Source organism: Eimeria tenella, apicoplast (assembly GCF_000499545.2).
Source record: "Eimeria tenella apicoplast, complete genome".
In the NCBI taxonomy this organism is placed as follows: Eukaryota; Apicomplexa; class Conoidasida; order Eucoccidiorida; family Eimeriidae; genus Eimeria; species Eimeria tenella.
Genome location: NC_004823.1, coordinates 14650 through 34750, shown reverse-complemented (window position 1 = coordinate 34750; position 20101 = coordinate 14650). Strand labels below are relative to the sequence as shown.

General features: G+C 19.5%; 12 protein-coding genes and 16 non-coding genes across 28 annotated transcripts, besides 1 other annotated feature; 11 read left to right on the top strand and 17 right to left on the bottom strand. All coding sequences in view use genetic code 4, as the record gives it.

The window, feature by feature from the left end:
- Positions 1-29: a biological region (tip of inverted repeats).
- A 12-nt stretch (positions 30-41) lies between these two features.
- On the bottom strand, positions 42-114 carry EiteCt65. The gene has a single exon. It is a non-coding gene; the product is annotated as a tRNA-Ile (tRNA).
- A 160-nt stretch (positions 115-274) lies between these two features.
- Positions 275-1783, bottom strand: EiteCr32. Its single transcript has one exon. It is a non-coding gene; the product is annotated as a 16S small subunit ribosomal RNA (ribosomal RNA).
- Positions 1784-1841: 58 nt separating this feature from the next.
- Positions 1842-1914, bottom strand: EiteCt64. The gene has a single exon. It is a non-coding gene; the product is annotated as a tRNA-Ala (tRNA).
- Positions 1915-1934: 20 nt separating this feature from the next.
- Positions 1935-2007, top strand: EiteCt63. The gene has a single exon. It is a non-coding gene; the product is annotated as a tRNA-Asn (tRNA).
- Positions 2008-2033: 26 nt separating this feature from the next.
- On the bottom strand, positions 2034-2117 carry EiteCt62. The gene has a single exon. It is a non-coding gene; the product is annotated as a tRNA-Leu (tRNA).
- A 10-nt stretch (positions 2118-2127) lies between these two features.
- Positions 2128-2201, bottom strand: EiteCt61. The gene has a single exon. It is a non-coding gene; the product is annotated as a tRNA-Arg (tRNA).
- Positions 2202-2210: 9 nt separating this feature from the next.
- EiteCt60 lies at positions 2211-2282 on the bottom strand. The gene has a single exon. It is a non-coding gene; the product is annotated as a tRNA-Val (tRNA).
- Positions 2283-2308: 26 nt separating this feature from the next.
- EiteCt59 lies at positions 2309-2382 on the top strand. The gene has a single exon. It is a non-coding gene; the product is annotated as a tRNA-Arg (tRNA).
- A 25-nt stretch (positions 2383-2407) lies between these two features.
- On the top strand, positions 2408-2482 carry EiteCt58. The gene has a single exon. It is a non-coding gene; the product is annotated as a tRNA-Met (tRNA).
- A 32-nt stretch (positions 2483-2514) lies between these two features.
- EiteCr31 lies at positions 2515-5259 on the top strand. The gene has a single exon. It is a non-coding gene; the product is annotated as a 26S large subunit ribosomal RNA (ribosomal RNA).
- EiteCt57 lies at positions 5205-5276 on the top strand. The gene has a single exon. It is a non-coding gene; the product is annotated as a tRNA-Thr (tRNA).
- Positions 5277-5324: 48 nt separating this feature from the next.
- ycf24 (putative ABC transporter) lies at positions 5325-6761 on the top strand. The gene has a single exon. It carries the CDS (start codon positions 5325-5327, stop codon positions 6759-6761), a length of 1437 nt encoding a protein of 478 aa, NP_852648.1.
- Positions 6762-6805: 44 nt separating this feature from the next.
- Positions 6806-9985, top strand: EiteCp27 (RNA polymerase beta chain). The gene has a single exon. The coding sequence runs from the start codon at positions 6806-6808 to the stop codon at positions 9983-9985; it is 3180 nt and encodes a 1059-aa protein (NP_852647.1).
- Positions 9986-10029: 44 nt separating this feature from the next.
- rpoC1 (RNA polymerase beta' subunit) lies at positions 10030-11745 on the top strand. Its single transcript has one exon. It carries the CDS (start codon positions 10030-10032, stop codon positions 11743-11745), a length of 1716 nt encoding a protein of 571 aa, NP_852646.1.
- A 29-nt stretch (positions 11746-11774) lies between these two features.
- Positions 11775-14927, top strand: EiteCp25 (RNA polymerase beta'' chain). The gene has a single exon: positions 11775-13547. The coding sequence runs from the start codon at positions 11775-11777 to the stop codon at positions 13545-13547; it is 1773 nt and encodes a 590-aa protein (NP_852645.2).
- Positions 14928-14960: 33 nt separating this feature from the next.
- rps2 (ribosomal protein S2) lies at positions 14961-15662 on the top strand. The gene has a single exon. It carries the CDS (start codon positions 14961-14963, stop codon positions 15660-15662), a length of 702 nt encoding a protein of 233 aa, NP_852644.1.
- Positions 15663-15685: 23 nt separating this feature from the next.
- On the bottom strand, positions 15686-15985 carry EiteCp23 (ORF-D). The gene has a single exon. The coding sequence runs from the start codon at positions 15983-15985 to the stop codon at positions 15686-15688; it is 300 nt and encodes a 99-aa protein (NP_852643.1).
- Positions 15908-15991, bottom strand: EiteCt56. Its single transcript has one exon. It is a non-coding gene; the product is annotated as a tRNA-Ser (tRNA).
- Positions 15992-16018: 27 nt separating this feature from the next.
- EiteCp22 (ORF-C) lies at positions 16019-16285 on the bottom strand. Its single transcript has one exon. It carries the CDS (start codon positions 16283-16285, stop codon positions 16019-16021), a length of 267 nt encoding a protein of 88 aa, NP_852642.1.
- A 60-nt stretch (positions 16286-16345) lies between these two features.
- EiteCt55 lies at positions 16346-16416 on the bottom strand. Its single transcript has one exon. It is a non-coding gene; the product is annotated as a tRNA-Gly (tRNA).
- Position 16417: 1 nt separating this feature from the next.
- clpC (Clp protease ATP binding subunit) lies at positions 16418-18643 on the bottom strand. Its single transcript has one exon. The coding sequence runs from the start codon at positions 18641-18643 to the stop codon at positions 16418-16420; it is 2226 nt and encodes a 741-aa protein (NP_852641.1).
- A 47-nt stretch (positions 18644-18690) lies between these two features.
- Positions 18691-19017, bottom strand: EiteCp20 (ORF-E). The gene has a single exon. The coding sequence runs from the start codon at positions 19015-19017 to the stop codon at positions 18691-18693; it is 327 nt and encodes a 108-aa protein (NP_852640.1).
- Positions 19018-19029: 12 nt separating this feature from the next.
- On the bottom strand, positions 19030-19233 carry EiteCp19 (ORF-F). The gene has a single exon. The coding sequence runs from the start codon at positions 19231-19233 to the stop codon at positions 19030-19032; it is 204 nt and encodes a 67-aa protein (NP_852639.1).
- A 2-nt stretch (positions 19234-19235) lies between these two features.
- Positions 19236-19625, bottom strand: rpl11 (ribosomal protein L11). Its single transcript has one exon. The coding sequence runs from the start codon at positions 19623-19625 to the stop codon at positions 19236-19238; it is 390 nt and encodes a 129-aa protein (NP_852638.2).
- A 50-nt stretch (positions 19626-19675) lies between these two features.
- EiteCt54 lies at positions 19676-19746 on the bottom strand. Its single transcript has one exon. It is a non-coding gene; the product is annotated as a tRNA-Trp (tRNA).
- An 11-nt stretch (positions 19747-19757) lies between these two features.
- Positions 19758-19829, bottom strand: EiteCt53. The gene has a single exon. It is a non-coding gene; the product is annotated as a tRNA-Gln (tRNA).
- Positions 19830-19875: 46 nt separating this feature from the next.
- Positions 19876-19948, top strand: EiteCt52. The gene has a single exon. It is a non-coding gene; the product is annotated as a tRNA-Phe (tRNA).
- A 9-nt stretch (positions 19949-19957) lies between these two features.
- Positions 19958-20095, bottom strand: EiteCp17 (ORF-B). Its single transcript has one exon. The coding sequence runs from the start codon at positions 20093-20095 to the stop codon at positions 19958-19960; it is 138 nt and encodes a 45-aa protein (NP_852637.1).
- Between the last annotated feature and the right edge of the window lie 6 nt (positions 20096-20101).

Genomic DNA, 20101 nt, shown 5'->3' with positions numbered 1-20101 from the left:
TATTTAATAAAATAAATATAATAATTAATTTATTTTTTATATAGGCCGTCCTGGGGTTGAACCAGGTACCTCGGCCCTTATCAGGGGCGCGCTCTACCGATGAGCTAACAGCCCTTTTTTACTTACTAGCACTTAGCTATTTTTCCATTAATTTTAATTAAAAGTATTTTTGCCATAAATAATTTTTTTCACAATTTATATTTTATTTATATAAAAGTGGTCCAAAATTTATATTAGCTGCCAGTAATAGTAGTATTTAATTAATATAGATAGTATATTATCCAGCTGCACCTTCCAGTACTGCTACCTTGTTACGACTTCACCCCAGTTACTAATTCTTATTTATTTTCTTAAACAGAAGTTTTAATAATAATTAATTTCCATGGTGTGACGGGCGGTGTGTACAAGGCTCGATGACTTATTCACCGCCGTAAGGCTGACCGGCGATTACTAGCGATTCCAGCTTCACATAAATAAATTGCAATTTATGTTCCGAACTAAGAATGAATTTAAGTATATTTATATTTATTTTTTCAAATAAAAAAAAGAAAAATTTTTCTTTATATTAAATTTATTGTATCATCCATTGTAGCACGTGTATAGCCCAGAGCATAAAGGGCATGAGGACTTGACGTTTTCCATTCCTTCCTCCTTATTTTATATAAAAAATATAGGCAGTTTTTAAAGATATTTAACTTTAAATAAGGGATACGCTCGTTGCGGGACTTAACCCAACATCTCACGACACGAGCTGACGACAGCCATGCACCACCTGTAGATGGTTATATTAATAAAAATTTATTAAATTTTTAAAAACCTATATTTCAAGCTCTGGTAAGGTTCTTCGCGTTACATCGAATTAAACCACATGCTCCACCGCTTGTGCGAGCCCCCGTCAATTCCTTTAAGTTTCACTCTTGCGAGCGTACTACTCAGGCGGGATACTTAACGCGTTAGCTAAGGAATAAAATATTATTTATATATTATTCCGAGTATCCATCGTTTACAGTTAAGACTACTGGGGTATCTAATCCCATTCGCTACCTTAACTTTCGTATCTCAGTGTCAGTAAAATAAACTGTCCTAGTAAAATGCTTTCGCTTTTGGTCTTCTTTTTTGTATCTTTGCATTTCACTACTCCTCAAAAAATTCCTTTTACCCCTAACAGACTCTAGTTTAATAATTTTTTTACTAAAAACAAATATCAAGTTTTTTTTATATAAAAATATATTAAAACCACCTACATACGCTTTACGCCCAGTAATTCCGGATAACGCTTGTATCCCCCGTTTTACCGCGGCTGCTGGCACGGAGTTTGCCGATACTTTATTTACTTAAGTGTCAATATTCACTTTTAAGTAAAAGAAGTTTACAACTAAAAAATAAGCTGTCTTCCTTCACGTGACGACGCTCTGTCAAGCTTGCGCTCATTGCAGAAGATTCCCCACTGCAGCCTCCCGTAGGAGTTTGGGCTGTATTTCAATCCCAATGTGGCTGGTCCCCCTCTCAGGGCAGCTACTGATCTTCGCCTTAGTAAATTTTTATATTACTAACTAGCTAATCAGATATGAACTTTTTTTTAGACAGTATTAACTTTTTAAAAGCAACATATATGCACTTATCAGAGATTACTTCTAAGTTATTAGAAATACTTCCAATCTAAAATTAAATTTTCATATTTTACTCACCAATTCACTATAGTTAATTTATTAACCATTAAATTTGCATGTGTTAGGCACGTCTCTTGCGTTTTTCCTGAGCCAGGATCAAACTCATTTAGTACAAAAAATATTTTATAAAATATAATACATTTAAGAAGTTTTTATATATAATCTATGGTTTGGAGATAAGCGGAATCGAACCGCTACCTTTTTCTTTGCAAAAGAACTATTCTACCATTGTCATTATATCCCCCTATAATATATATTATATATTCCTCAGTAGCTCAGTGGTTAGAGCTTTCGGCTGTTAACCGAAAAGTCGCTGGTTCGATCCCAGCCTGTGGAGTTATTTATTATTTATATATTAAAAAATACGGAAGGAGAGATTTGAACTCTCATAGAAAAATTCTATTAGAACCTAAATCTAACGCGTATACCTTATTTCGCCACTTCCGTCTTTAAATTATAAACCTAGTAGGATTTGAACCTACATTAAAAACTTAGAAGGTTTTTATCTTTTCCAATTTAAATGATAGGTTTTTTTAAAGATGGGTAGTGTTAGAATCGAACCAACAACTTTATACTTGTAAAGTATATACTCTACCATTGAGTTAACCACCCTCCTCATATAATAATATATTTATATAAAGCCAATAGCTTAAGTTGGAAGAGCATGTGGCTACGGACCACAATAGTGTGGGTTCAATTCCCTCTTGGCTTTATTAATTTTATATATTTTTAATATAAACGGAGTAGAGCAGTCTGGTTAGCTCATCGGGCTCATGATCCGAAGGTCAACGGTTCAATTCCGTTCTCCGTTTTTTATTTCTTAAGTTATTATTTATTATAATAAATATAATATTAAATATTTATAAGATAAAAAAGAATACCTTGATACTTAAAGACGAAGAAAGACGTTTTAAATTACGAAATACTTTAATTAGCTATATGCAATAAATTAAAGATCTCTGAATAGGAGGAATATACCTTATAATTTAATAAAAAAAGAAAACTTAGAGAACTGAACCATCTTAGTATCTAAAGGAAAAAAAATAACAAAAATTCCCTAAGTAGTGGCGAGCGAAATGGGATAAATATATTTATTTAATATATTTATTTTTAAATAAGTAAATTAGAAAATAATTCTGATTGAAGAAGCAAGAACCTCCTTGCAAATAAAATACTTTAAAGTGATCGATAGTGGACTAGTACCGTAAGGGAAAGGTGAAAAGATCCCCGGAAGGGAAGTGAAAAGAACATGAAATTTTTTATCTTACAATCTATAGAAGGGATTAAAGAATCTAACTATATGCCTGTTGAAGAAGGAGCTGACGAGTCTTAATTATTTTAAGCATTTGGTTAATTTTATTTAATTGAAGCCAGAGTTAACGCGAGTTATTATAATATAATAACAATTGCTTATAATTAAGAACCCGAACCCGGATGAATTAATCTTGTCCAGAATGAAATATAGATAAGTCTATATAGAGGTTCGAACTGGTTGATATTGCAAAATCATCAGAAGAGATGAGATTAGCGGTGAAATGCTTATCGAATTCGGAGCTAGCTGGTTCTCCTCGAAATGCGTTGAGGCGCAGCTGTTACTTAATATATAATTAAGGTGGTAAAGCACTATATTTAATATTTATTATATTTATATTATAAAAATTATATATAAACTAATAATACCTATTATATTAAAAAGTAATAAGTGAGACTATTGGGGAAAATCTCAATTGTCTAAAAGGAAACAACCCTACATCATAAGTTAAGGTTTTAAAAAGTATTAAAAATAAAAAGAAATTTAATTTCATTTATATTTAGGAGGTTAGCTTAGAAGCAGCTATCCTTTAAAGAGTGCGTAATAGCTCGCTAAATTAGAAATTATGTACTGAAAATGGTAAAAAAAATACTTTACCGAAACTATGAGATTTATATTTAAATCGATAGAGGAGCGTTCTATATTTAAGAAGTAAAAATGTAAATTTTTATGGAAAAAATAGAAGTGAAAATGTCAGCTTAAGTAGCATAAATATTAGTAAAATCTAATACTCCGAAAGCTTAAAAGTTTTCTACGAAAGGATATACCACGTAGATAAAGTCGGGGCCTAAAATTAGATTAAATATGTAATTGATGGGTAATAAGGTTAAACTTCCCTTTACTGTAAATATATATAACAAATAGTGACCTATAATTTTTATTATATTTTTATAATATAGTTTTTAATATATAAATAAAAATATATAGCTGGAAAAATGTATATGTTAAAATATATTATCACCCGTACTAAAACTGACACAAGTAAGCAAGTATAAATATACTAAGGAGTACGAAATAACTTTTTCTAAGGAACTCGGCAAAATAATCCTGTAACTTCGGGAAAAAGGATGTCCAAAGGACTGCAATAAAGAGATCCAAGCGACTGTTTATCAAAAACACAAGTCTCCGCTAAGTGTAATTACAATGTAAGGGGGCTGACACCTGCCCAGTGCTGGTAAGTTAAAAAAAATATTGATAATTATAATATTTTTATAAGCTCCAGTAAACGGCGGGCTGTAACTATAACGGTCCAAAGGTAGCGAAATTCCTTGTCGGGTAAGTTCCGACCTGCACGAAAGGTGTAACGACTTGGATGCTGTCTTGGAAAAAGATTCGGCGAAATAGAAATGTCTGTGAAGATACGGACTATTTACACCTGGACAGAAAGACCCTATGAAGCTTTACTATATTTTGAAATTAAAAATAAAATATATTTGTGTAGAATAAGTGGGAAATAATTATTTTATTTATCTTGAAATACCACTCTTATTTATTTTATTTTTTTATTATAATATTGTTAACCAATTATAAAAAAATTTTAAAAAGGTAGTTTGACTGGGGCGGTAGCCTCCTAAAAGGCAACGGAGGTGTACAAAGGTCTTTTTTTAATTTAAATATTTACTTTAAAATTAAATCTATAAAGGGATAAAAAGGCTTGATTGTAAGAGTTACTACTCGAGCAAGGACGAAAGTCGGTCTTAATGATCCGATAGTTCTTTGTGGAAAGGCTGTCGCTTAACGAATAAAAGTTACTCTAGGGATAACAGGCTGATCTCCCCCGAAAGTTCCTATTGACGGGGAGGGTTGGCACCTCGATGTCGGCTCGTCGCATCCTGAGGCTGAAGTAGGTCTCAAGGGTTGGTCTGTTCGCCCATTAAAGCGGCACGTGAGCTGGGTTCAGAACGTCGTGAGACAGTTCGGTCCATATCCGGTGTATACATAAGAACATTGAAGAGTTTTTCTTTTAGTACGAGAGGACCAAAGAGATTAAACCTATGGTGTATTAGTTATTTTACTAAAAATAATCGCTAAGTAGCCAAGTTTAAATAAATATTAATCACTGACAACATATAAGTGAGAAAAATACTTTAAGATAAATGTTCTTATCTAACTAAATAAATGGAATAAGAAAACAAAAAGATAATTTGATAAAAAGAAAAAGTGTATACAATTAGTAATAATTTTAGCATTTTTTGACTAAAAGTTCGAAAAAAATATATTTTGCTGGTATAGCTCAAAGGTAGAGCCGCTGATTTGTAATCAGAAGGTTGGGGGTTCAATTCCCTTTATCAGTTTTATAATTAAAATATAAAAATAATAAATATTATATAAAAAATTTTAAAATGTTACGTTATTTAGGGCCTAAATTAAAAAAATTAAAACGATTAAATATACATATGCAACCTGAAAATACTATAATAGATACTTATCGTTTAATAGGTGGATTAAATTTAAATACTTTAAATAAATTAAATTTAAAATTTAAAGATTTTTTATCATTATATATATTTAGATATAAAGCTTATTTACTTTTAAAAAAATTTAAACAGCCAGATTGGTGTTTTTTTGAAATACCGGATATATTTTATGATGATATATCTTATTATTCAATTCCTTCTAAATTTAATTCTAAAAAATCAATTAATAATATGTTTAATTCAATTTTAGATAAAATAGGATTAAATTCTCAAGAAAATAAATTAATTTCAACATTAGCTATAGATATTGTATTAGATAGTGTTTCAATAGTAGATACTATTACTAATTTTTTAATAAAAACTGGAATAATTTTTATACCATTTTTTGAGGCAATTAATTATTTTTCTTATTTAGTATTTTCATATATAGGTACAATAGTACCATTAGAAGATAATTTCTTTTCTACTTTAAATTCTACAATTTTTAGTGGTGGTTCTTTTTGTTTTATAGCAAAAAATATCAAATGTAATATTAATTTATCTACTTATTTTAGAACCCAATCAGAAGATTTTGCTCAATTTGAAAGAACATTATTAATAGTAGATAATTCTTCATATATTATATATACAGAAGGATGTTCTGCTCCTATTTTTTTAGAATCTCAATTACATGTTGCTTTAGTTGAAATTTTAGTAAAAGAAAAAGGAATACTTAATTATTCTACGATACAAAATTGGTATCGTGGTGATCAATCTGGGGAAGGTGGATTATATAATTTTACAACTAAACGTGGTTGGTGTTTAAAAAAAGCTTTATTAGATTGGGTTCAAATTGAAATGGGATCTGCAATTACTTGAAAATATCCTTCTACGTATTTAATAGGAAATTATTCTTCAAGTAATTTCTTTTCACTTTCTTTAATTTCTGATATGCAAATATCAGATACAGGAAATAAAATGTTACATATTGGATCTTATACTAAAAGTCATGTATATTCAAAAAGTATATCTTTAAATAAATCTATATATGCATATAGAGGGTTAGTAAAAATTTTTAAAAATGCTAAATATACTTATAATTATACTGAATGTAATTCATTATTATTAGGAAATAATACATTTACAATAACTATCCCTTATACAATTGTAAATAATTTTTCTACTTTTATAAATCAAGAAGCTAGTATATCTAAATTAGAATCAGATTTTATTTTCTTTTTATTACAAAGAGGAATTAATCTTAAAACAGCTATTAGTTTATTAATTATTGGATTTTGTCAAAATATTTGTTCTAAATTACCTTTAGAATTAGAATTAGAAGTACCTTTATTAATTTTAATGCGTACTCAATCTAATTTTTAATAATTAAATTATTTAAAATAATTAATATTAATTAATTTTATATAATGAATTTTCAATTAAAAAATTTTTTAATATTAAAAACATTAAAAACTTTTTATATAGAGTATTATAAAGTTTTAATATATTATTTAATTAATTCTATAAAAAATTATTTAGGAGATAAATTATATTTATATTATAAAAAAAATAAATATACTATTTATATATTAAGTGATTTTTTATTTTTTAAGACAACTAATTTAACTAGTAATATTACAGATACTGTTCAAGAATTTAATTCTAAAATTTTAATTTTCCTACCTTTAAAAATTAAAAATTTAAAAAATAATAAATATAAAATTATTTATTATCTATTAGGAGAAATTCCAAAATATACTATTGAAAAAAATTTAATTATAAATGGATTAAAAAAAACATTTATATCTAAATTAATGTTTAATTATATTGGAATATTTTTTAATAAATTTATTAAAAATAATAATAATATTTTATATGCTAAAATTATATTTAATGATAAATTTATTATAAATATAGTTTTAGAAGAAAATAAATGTTATTGTATTTTTAATAATTATAAATATGATTTAATTTGTTTTTTATATTTATTAGGAATATCTATGCAAGATATTTTTATTTTTTCACGTTATAATAAATCATTTTATTTAAAAAAATTATTATTAACTCTCCCTAGTTTAAATATTAACAATATAATTAATTATAATATTTTTAAATATTTATCATTTTTTTTTAATTTATCTTTTAAATTAAATACATATTATATTTTTAATAAAGTTTTAAATAAAAATAATTCATTATATTCATATATTAAAAATTTCTCTAATAGTAATAATTTAATAGCATTAGATTTTATTAATATACTAGATATATTATTAGATATTAAATATAATAAAAAAAATATAACAGATTTAGATTTATTAGAGTATCGTTCTATATTTACTTTAGGAAATTATTTTACAAATCAATATTCTTTTTATTTAAAAAAATTTTCAAATATATTACATAATGATATTTTTAAATGTATTAAAAATTTAGAAAAATATAAATTAAATACTAATTCTTTTAAATCTAAATTATATTTTAATTTAAAAGAATATTTAACAGTAAATCCATTGGTACAATATTTAGAACAAATAAATAGTTTTTCCGAAATAATACATAAAAATAGAGTTACTAATTATAATTCTAAATTAAAACAAAATTTACAAATAAGAAATATTAATTTAAATCAATTAGGTTCTTTATGTTTAATAGATACTACAGAAGGAATTAATTGTGGTTTAGTAATAAGTTTTACTAAAAATATTAAAATTGAAAAAAGAAATAATTTTCAATTTCCTTATTTACCTGTTTTAAATATAAAAACAAAAAATTTTATTACTTTTATAAATTCTTTTTTACAACAAACTTATATAGTGCTTTTTAATAATTATTATTTAAGAAAAAATAAATTATTTAATTTTTTTAATTTAAGCCTTAATAAAAATTCATTTAAACTTAAAAATATATCAATACAAAATATGATATATATAAAACCTATGGATATGTTTTCATTTGCTGAAAATTTAATTCCTTTTATATTTTATAATGACCCAGCAAGAGTATTAATGGGCGCTAAAATGCAATCACAAATTGTTCCTATTTTAAAAAATAAAAGATCAATTATAATAACTGGATATGAAAAAAATCTTTTAAATTCTACTAATTTAATTTTAAAAGCTTATCAAGAAGGTATTGTTGTATATGTCTCATCTTATAAAATAATTATAAGAGATTTATATAATAGAAAAATTACATATTTTTTAGATAAATATAAACGTAGTAATCATTTTACTATTTTACATTCTAAGCCAAATGTATGGCAAGGTGAAAGAATTTTTTGTGGTCAAATTCTTACATCTACTCAAGATATATTATTTTCTGAATATATAGGAGGAAATAATTTATTAGTATCTTATGGAAATTTTTTTGGTTATAATTTTGAAGATGCTATAGTTTTAAATAAAAAAATTATATATTCACAATTATTTACCTCACTTCATTTTAAAGTGTATGAAATTATATTTAATTCTTTAAATAAATTTTCATTTGAAATATCTACTATTAACTTACCTAAAAAAAGTTTTTATTCTAAAAGAAATTTAGATTTTTTTGGTATTATAAAAGAAGGTTCTAAAGTATTAAATAATGATATTTTAGTATCTAAAATATTTATAACTAATATAAATATATCTTTACTACCTTTATATAATTTAATATACATTTTATTTGGAAAAGAAATAAAAAATATAAAAGATAAATCAATATTAGTTTCATTTGGAAATTCAGGTAGAATAGTTAAAACAGAATTATTTTCATATTCATCAAAAATCAAATCATATTTAGGATATTATTTAAAATGTAGGGTGTATATATGTAAACAACGTTTACTGTCTGTAGGAGATAAATTATGTGGTCGTTATGGAAATAAAGGAATTATAGCATATATTTTACCATCTAATGATTTACCATATACTAATACTGGAATAATTCCAGATATTATATCTGATTCTTTAGGTATTCCTTCAAGAATGAATATAGGTCAATTATTTGAAAATTTATTCGGATTAAGTTGTTATTTTTTAAATAAAAGATTATGTATAAGTAATACATTTAATTTACCTAAAGTTTATATTAAAACAATATTATATAATTATATTAATAATATTAAAGAAAAATCAGGAAATTTATGGATATATAATTCATATAGTCCTGGAAAAATTTTATTAAGAGACGGTAGACAAGGATATAAATTATCAGAACCTTCTTTTTTAGGTATTTCTAAATATTCTAAATTAATACATATGATAAAAGATAAGATACATTATAGAACTATAGGTCCTTATACTGAATTAATGCAACAACCTGTAAAAGGTAGAAATAAAAAAGGAGGTCAAAGATTTGGAGAAATGGAAATATGGGCAATAGAAGCTTATGGAAGTTCGTATAATTTAAGAGAACTTTTAAATTATAAATCAGATGATATTATTGCTAGAACTTCATTATTATCTAATTTAGATAATAATATTATATTAGATAATATTACTACTACAGAATCTTTTCGTACATTAATTAGAGAAATACATAGTATGAATTTAAATATAGAAGCTTTTTCTAGTATAGATCAATTAGAAGGAAAAATATTACCTATAAATATTAATTTTTAAAATAATTTTTTATTATATTTTAGATAAAATAATTAATAAAAAATATGATTTATTATAATAATATATATAATTCTTTAAATTATTTAAATTCTAATATAGGATTTAAAATTTCTATAGCCTCACCATTAATTATTATTAGGTGAGCATGAAGAAAAATTAATAATATAATTATTACAGGTCAAATATCTGAACCTTATACTATTGATTTTAAAACAGGAAATCCTAAACTAAATGGATTATTTTGTGAAAGAATTTTTGGTCCTTTAATTTCTTGGCAATGTAAATGTGGTTTATTTAAAAATATAGATCCTATAAAATATACTTGTTTATGTCCTTTATGTGGTTCTGAAAATACTACTAATCAAGTAAGAAGATATAGAATAGGATATATATATTTATATTCTCCAATTGTACATATATGATATTTATATGAATTATTACCTTATATATTAAATATACCTATAAATATATTATTATTTTTAATATATTATAAATTTTTATTAGAGAATAATAAAAACATAAATAATTTAAAAAAAATAACTATAACTCAATTTATTTTTGCATCTAATTATATTCAATATTTATTACAAAGATTTAATATTTTAAATAAAATATTAAAAATAAAATCTTTATTATATACTAATACTAATATAAATTTAGAAAAAAAAAAAAATTTTTTAAAACCAATAAATTTATTAAATTTATGTATCTTAAATAATATCCAACCCCAATGAATAATGTTAGATATTTTACCTGTACTACCTTCAGGTTTAAGACCTTTAATACAATTAAATAATAATAATTTTGGATCTTCTTCTTTAAATGAATTATATAGAATCATAATTATTATAAATAATAAACTTAAACAGTGGCAACTTTTACGTCGTAAATTTCCAATATCTTTTGAAATTACAGCAAAACGTAATTTACAACAAGCAATAGATATTTTAATAGAAGATAATTATAAAAATAAAAAAAAAAATTTAATATCATTATCTTCACATTTACAAGGTAAATTTAATTATTTTAGACAATATATATTAGGTAAAAGAATAGATTTTTCTGGTAGATCAGTTATAGTTTCTGGTCCTGCATTAATTTTTAATAAAATAGGAATATCAACAAATTTAAGTATAGAACTTTTTAAACCTATAATATTAAATATTTTAAAAAAAAATAAATATATTAATACTTTATTACGAGCATCTTATTTTATTGAATATAGCCCTATAATTTTAAAAAGACTTTTAAAATTTATTTTTAATAAAGAAATTATTATGTTTAATAGAGCTCCTACATTACATAGAATGAATATTCAAACATTTAAGCCTCTTTTAACAGAAAATGAAATTATAAAATTATTTCCTTTAGCTTGTTCTGGGTTTAATGCAGATTTTGATGGAGATCAAATGGGTATTTTTTTAATTTTATCAAAAAGTGCTAAAAAAGAAGCAAAAAAAAATATAATTTTTGATAAAAATTTATTTTCTCCTTCTTCACAAAAAAATATATTTAAATATTCTCAAAATATTATTTTAGGGTTAAATACATTATTATCATTTAAGGGAAGTAATTATAAAAATTTAATTTTTAATAATATAGATGATATATTAAATGCTTATTCACATTCTTTATTAAAAATAAATACTATTTTTTTATTTAAAATAAATTTTTGTTTATACTCATATTCTACTTTTACTATATATAAAAAATATATATTAACTTCTTTAGGTAGACTTCTATTACAAAAATTAATATAATATAATTTAATTTTATTATAAAAAAAATAATGTTATCTATTACTTTTTTTTCTACAGGACCTAATTATTTTAATATAGAACAACGTTTATTACAAAAATTATTATATTTTAATATTGTTAAATATATTAAAGAACTTATGTTATTAGGATTTGAATATTCATTTTATTTTCCTTTAATTTTAACATTAGAAAGCACTAAAGGTTATTTTTTTACATCTCCATTATTACGATTTAATGAGCTTTTAAAATTAAATTTTAATATTAAAGAATTTAATATACTTTATTCTATACAAAAATATAATAATTCATATATACAATTTTTAAATTTATTTAATACATTTAATAAGATAAATACATTTTCAAATGCTTTACATATTATGGCAAATACAGGAGCTAAAGCAAATTGAAATCAAATTTGTCAATTGATTGGTGTACGAGGTTATTTAGCAAATGCTACAGGAGAATTTTTTAAAATACCGGTTTTAAGTAGTTTTAATAAAGGGTTAAATTTTTTCGAATATTTTATATCTTGTTACGGTGGAAGAAAAGGAATATTAGATACTGCTTTAAAAACTGCAGATGCAGGTTATTTAACTCGTAGATTAGTAGAATCTATTCAAGAATTAAATATTAAAGAATATAATTGTGGATCTAATAACTCATTTGAATATTTTCCACAAATTAATATAAAAGGTAATTTAATATTACCTTTTTTTTTATTACTTTATGGAAAAATATTACAAAAAAATTTAATAGATTTTAATACAAAAAAAATTATAGAATTTAAACATAATTATATTTCAAATAATTTAATAAATATTTTATATTATAATAAATTTAATTTTTTATTTAAAATTAATACTTTTTCTATAAAAACTTGTATTGCAGGAAGAACTATTTGTTCTATTTGTTTTGGAAGTACAACTTTTAAACATAATAATTTAGGTAAAAATGTAGGTATTTTATCTGGGCAGGTTATAGGAGAACCAGGAACTCAATTAACTTTAAGAACTTTTCATACAGGTGGAACTTTTACTTTAAATTTAAATAAAATTAAAAATAAAGATAATTTTATTTTTAATTATAAATATTTTTTTAATATAAATAAATATAAATTATGTGTTAAATACCATAAAATAAAAAGATTAAAAAATAATAATAAAATTTTATATTTTATTTATCTTAAAAATAATTATTTTATTTTTAAATCATTTTATATATTATTTATTTTAAAAAAATATAAATTTAATCAAATATTATCTATTAATAATAGATTAATATATTCTAAAAATAATATATATTTAAGTAATTTATTATTAATATATTTAAATATAAATAATATTTATCAACGTAAATCTTTAATAAATATTAATCATGAACAAAATTATACTGGAGAATTTTTATATAAAAATATATTACAATTAATTATAAAAAATAAATATTATAAATGAATAATTATAAATCTAAATACTACTATATTATTTAATAAATATTTTCCGATAAATTATAATATAATTAAAGAAAAAATTATTTTTATAAAATCAAAAAATCAAAGATATATTAAATTATATTTAATTAAAAATAAAAATTTTTTATACTCATATAGAAAATATATTAATAAATTATATCATTTAAAAAAAATATTTATTTTAAATATATTTTTTTCAATAAATTATTTATTATTAATTGAAAAATATTTAATATTAAAAAATACATATATATTAAATTATAATATTAAATATATATTTAATATATATAATACTATTAATTTAATAAAATGTAAAAAAAAAATTATAATTTAATTTAAAATGTTTTTAAAAGTATTTTATACTAAATTAAAAAAAAAAAATATTTTAAAAAAAAATAATATTATTTTTCCAATAAAATTACATATTAATAATAATATATATATATTTATTTATTTTAAATATTTTAAAATAAATAATATTACTTTATCTTTTAATAATTTAATTTATAAAGAATCTTATAGTATTTATAAAAAAAAAAATAAACTTTTTAATTTAATTAATAATTATATACCTAAATTATATTTAATCGATAATTTATTTTATAAAACAATTTTAATACAATATAATTTTATAGATATAAATTATTTATTTATAAAAAATATAATAATTCCTAAAAATATAGTATCGCAAATATTACACAGACAATTTATAAATAATAATTTTAATATATTATTATTAAATAATAATAAATATTTAATTAATAATTTTTTACATATATATTATATATATAAAAATTATATATATATAACAACATATTATACTTATTGAAAAAATTTATTTTCAAATAAATATATATTTAATTTTTTTAGAGGAATTATTTTAAATAAAAAAAAATATTATTCTAACAATTCTATTAAAGATATTACATCAGGATTAATTCTTATAGAAATTATTTTTGAAGCTAAAATATTACCTAATATATACTTTATACCTCAAAAATTAAATATTTTAACAAATATATTTTTATTATATGAAGAAAATACATTAAATTATTTATGAAATTATAGTTTATATACTTTTTCTTATAATAAAAAAAAATTATTATTTTTTACAGAAATAAATTCTTATTCAAATTATATTTATGAAAATAAAACATCTATATTAACACCTAATAATATTATTATTCCTGGTAATTATTCTATAAATATTTTATTATTAAAATTATTTTCACATAATTTAAATTTTTATATGCAAGATCAAGCTATTAAATTATCTCATATTTTTATATTTAATTTAATAGTAGAATCTTTATTAAAACAATATTTTAAAAATGGTATAAATATTCCTAGTATTCAATTTGAGTTAATAGCAAAAAAGATGACTTCTTTTGTTAAAATAAATTATAGTGGGGACAGTGCTTTATTAGAAAATGATATTTTTGATTTTAATAAATTAAAAATATTAAATTATATATTATATACTTTAGGGTATAAACAAATATTATATAGTCCTGTAGTATTAGGGATAACTAAAAGTGTTTTAGCTTGTTCTGGTTTTTTTGCCTCTATTAGTTTTCAAGAAATAATAAAATTTTTAAAGAAATTAAGTATAGAACATTCTATTGACTGGCTTAGTGATTTAAAATCTAATATTATTACAACAAATCTAATAAAAACTGGGTCTGGGTGGCATAGACATTTTATTAAAATATAAATAAAATAATTTATTAAAAATTTAATATTCTTAATGTTAAATATAAATATATTAGATTTAATAAAAAAAAAAATAATACCTATTAAATATATAATAAAACCAAAAAATTATTATCGTGATAATTTTTTATATAATAATTTTAATAAATATATAATTGAATTATTTAATTTATTAAATTCTTTAAGTATTATATATTTATATATATATAAATATAGTTCTTTAAAACAAAAAATATTATTATCTACAGATTATATTCAATATATATTTATATTAAAATTAATTACATCTTTAACTTCTAATTATTATATATATAGTGATATTTATTCTGGAATATTTTCAAATTGATTTTTTTTAAAAAAAAAATTAATTATATATAATTGGTTAAGGTATTTTTTTTTAACTAATTTAATTATTAAAAATAATTATAAAAATATATTTTACATATATTATACTTTATATCTTATATATCTTAAATTAAAATTAAAATATAATAATTTAAGAAATTTAAATACAATTCCTAATTTATTAATTTTTATTATTTTAGAAAAAAATAAATTTTTAAAAGAAATTTTAAAATTAAATAAAAATATAATTATTATTAGTAATAAAAATTTAAATAAAAATTTATTTAAAAATAATATTAAAATAATTACTGATACTAAAAATTTAAATATAGTATATATTATATTTAAAATAATAACTACATCTATATATCATGGTATATTATATAATTAAACAAATTATTAATAAATTTTAAATTAATTTATATATTTTTTTAATAACCAATTAAAATTAATATTATTATATTTTATATAATTTAAATTTTTTTTTTTAGTTATATAAGAAAATTTTAAAGCTTTTATAAATTGTTGTTTTTTATATTTTTTATTATTTTTTTTTGTAAATAATCATTTTTTATTAATATTAATCATTATTTTTAATAAATAAAATTTTATATTAATTATTTTATTTATATAATAAGGAGAAAATGGGATTTGAACCCACGAAATTTTAAATTTTTCTGATTTCAAGTCAGACGCATTAAACCACTCTGCCATTTCTCCTTTTAAAATAATAAATATAATATATTTTTAATAAATATTATTATTTATTAATAAATTTTTTAAATAATATAAAGATATTAAAGAAAATTTTTTTGATATATTTGAACCTAATTTAGAATAAAAAATTATTTTAGGATATAAAAATATATATATATTTATATTAGACATATAATTACCTAAATTTATTAAAAAATTAATTTTAGTTGTTTTTTTTAAATAAGATATTCTTAATGTATATATATATTTATATTTAAAATTTTTTTTATATTTTCTAATTAATTTTAATTTAATCATTATATAATATATTTATTATTAAGATAGAAATATATTTAATATTTTATTAAATTAAATTTAAGCAGATAGCGAGAATTGAACTCGTATTTTTAACTTGGAAGGCTATTGTTTTACCATTAAACTATATCTGCTTTATTTATTTTTAATATTATTAATTTTTTGTATTAAATAACTAATAATATTTTTTTCTTTATTATTAAATATTGAAAATAAATGTGGTAATTTAAAATTAAAATTAATTATAATTTCTGAAATAGGTTTTTCTATAAATTGTTGTATTATTCTTTTTAAAGGTCTAGCACCATATAAAGGATTATAAGCTAATTTCGCTAATAATATTTTTATATCTTCTTCAAGTTCTACTTGTAATAATATATTATTATTTTGTAAATTTTTATTTAAATTAAAAATAAATTTATTTATAATATTAATTAAACATAAAATACTAAGTGGTTTAAATACAATAATAGAATCTAATCTATTTAAAAATTCTGGTTTAAAAAATTTTTTAACTGCTATATCTACATTTTTAGATAAAAATTTATATTCTTTTTCAGATAATTCTTCTCCATTTTGAAAAGATTTAAATTGTACAGAAGAAGTAGGGCATCCTAAATTACTTGTATAAATAATTAATGTATTTGTAAAATCTATATGTTCTCCTTTAGAGTCTGTTAAAGTACCTTCATCTAATAATTGTAACATAATATTATTTATATCTTTATGAGCTTTTTCTATTTCATCAAATAAAATAACTGAATATGGTTTTTTTTTTACAGCCTCAGTTAATAAACCTCCTTCTTCACATCCTACATATCCAGGAGGCGATCCTATTAATTTTGATATAGAATGTTTTTCCATAAATTCACTCATATCAAATCTAATTAATTCTTTTTCTGAGCCAAATAATAAATAAGCTAAAGATTTAACTAATTCAGTTTTACCTGTTCCACTAGGCCCACATAATAACCAACTTCCTATTGGTTTATTTTGTTCTTTAAGACCTGTATAAGCACGTTTTAAAGAAGAAGAAATTTTTGTAATTGCAATGTCTTGTCCATATACATATTTTTTTAATTTTAAATCTATATTATTAATAATAATAGTATTATTAGTTTCTTTTAAAAGTAATGTATTTGGAAATTTACTATATTGTGAAATAATAGCTATTATATCTTTTTTAGAAATATTTTTTTTTATTTTAATATATTTATTTATAATCGAATCTAAAATTAAAAATCCTATTTTAGGAAATGCATAATCTTTAATATATTTTTTACTTAAATCAATTATAATTTCTAAAATATTATCATTAATCCAATTAATATTATTTTTAATAAGATATTGTTTCATTATTAAAAATAATATATTTTTATTTAATTCAAGTATATTTATTTTTGCAAATAAAAATTTTAATTTTTCTTCATTTTTTAATATTTTATCATAATAATTTTCTGAACTAGTTGCTATAATTTGAATTTTATTTAAAAATAATAATTCATATATTATATTTTTTATATAAGTTAAATCAGTTGTAGTATTAGAATTATTAAATAATAAATGAAAATCTTTACAATATAAAATTATATTATTATATTTTTTTAAAAAATTAAATAAATTTTTAATTATATTAATATTATTAGATTGTGAAATTAAATTTGTAATATTTAATTCTAAAAAAATTTTATTAGGTATTAAATATACTAATTTTTCAACTATAGATAATTTTCCAATTCCAATATTACCTAATAATATAATATTTCTATTTAATTTTCTTGKTAAAATTTCAATTATATTTTTTATTTCTTTATCCCTACCTATTAAATTATTTCTTTTATTTAAAATATTTAAAAAATCTTTTAATACCTCAGGAATATTTATATTAGGTAAAAAATTATTTATATAATTTTTTATTAAAATAAAATTAATATTATTTATATTTAAAATAGAAAAAATATAAGAATATAACTTTATATTTTGCTTACATAAATAATAAAATAACAATAAAGTATTAAAAGGATATTCTAAAATATTTAAAATATTAAAAATAAGTAAAAGATTTTTATCTAAATAATAAACTTTATCTAATTTTTTATTTAAATTAGATATATCTATAAAATTATAATTAAAAATTATATTWAATATAATTTTTTGATTTAATATAGAATAATTTATATTTAAAATTTTTTGTATTAATTTAGAATTAAATATTAAACTTAAACATAAATGGATAGGCTTTATTATTATTAATTCAGATTTAGAATTTGTTAAAATAGCTATTTTTTTAGCTTCTTCTAAACAATAAATAACTTCTTTAGTACAATTTAAAAAACTATAGTTAATGGTAGAATTATTCATTAAAAATTTAATTATTATTATTACGATAAAAAGTCGGTTATATTATATTAAATATTTTTATATTTTATTAAAATATTTGGATGTTCTTTAAAAAAAGATAAATAAATATTATTATATCTTTTTAAACAAAATAAATGTAAATTTGTTAAATTTTTAACTTTGTTTTTTTTTATTAAAATTCCTGAAAATTCTTTCATATATAATTTATTTTGTTCCCGTGAATATATACATATTGTATATAATTTTTGTTTATATAAATTAATTTTATTATTATAATAAAATTTTTTATAAAAAATTCTATTATAAGTATATAAAGTATAAAGATATTTTTTATGTATATAATAATTATATAATTTTTTTTTTATTAAAATCATATTTTTTAAAATTTACTTAACTTTAATAAATTTAATAATTTTAAGAGAAGATATATTTAAATAACGATATTGTTTAATTAATTTAATTATACCTTTATATTGTTTTTTAGAAATTTTTTTATTTATTTTACTATCACTATCAAAATTATTAAATTTATTAATAAATTTTAATTTTAATAAAGTAGGTAAAAATTCAAAAAACATATTTTTTTTCATTTTTATTTTATATTAATATTCATAGATTTTAATGGTCCCTTTATCATATATAAATATTTTTTATTAGAAATAGGATAAAATTCCTTTTTTTTTATATATAAAATTTTTTTAATATTATTAATATTAATAAAATTACTTTTTTTAAAATTTAAAATTAAATAAGATAAAGAAGGTGTTTTTAAATTTAAAATAATTTTTTTAGGATCATAAAATATTATAATTACTGGAATTTTTAATCCTATATATTTTTGTGTTTTATTATTATATTCTTTACAAAATAAATTAATATTTATTCCGTATTGACCTAATAAAGGACCTACTGGAGGATTAGATGTAGCTTTTCCAGCTTCTAAAGTTAATTTAAGTTTAATTAATTTTTTTTTCATTATAATATATTCATTTAAATAAATTTTAATTATATTATATAATTATATAAATTTACCACGTTTTGAAAGAATTGAACTTTCATCTTAGGTTTTGGAGACCTTTATTTTACCATTAAACTAAAAACGTAAATATTAAAATTAAAGAGATAGGAATCGAACCTATGCATACCGAAATCAAAATCCGTTGCCGTACCACTTGGCTACTCTTTAATATTTAAAAAATTAAAAAAATTTAATATATTATATGTATATAGTAGTTGAGATAGCTCAGTAGGTAGAGTAAAGGACTGAAGATCCTTAGGTCACCAGTTCGATTCTGGTTCTCAACATAAATTTAATTATTTTTTAAATAAATAATTAAGTATATATAAATATATTTTTAAGTTATCTAAATATATTATTTTATTATATATATATTTATATATATTAAATAAACGCTTATTTTTTTTTTTTAATTTATTTACCATTATTATCATTATAAT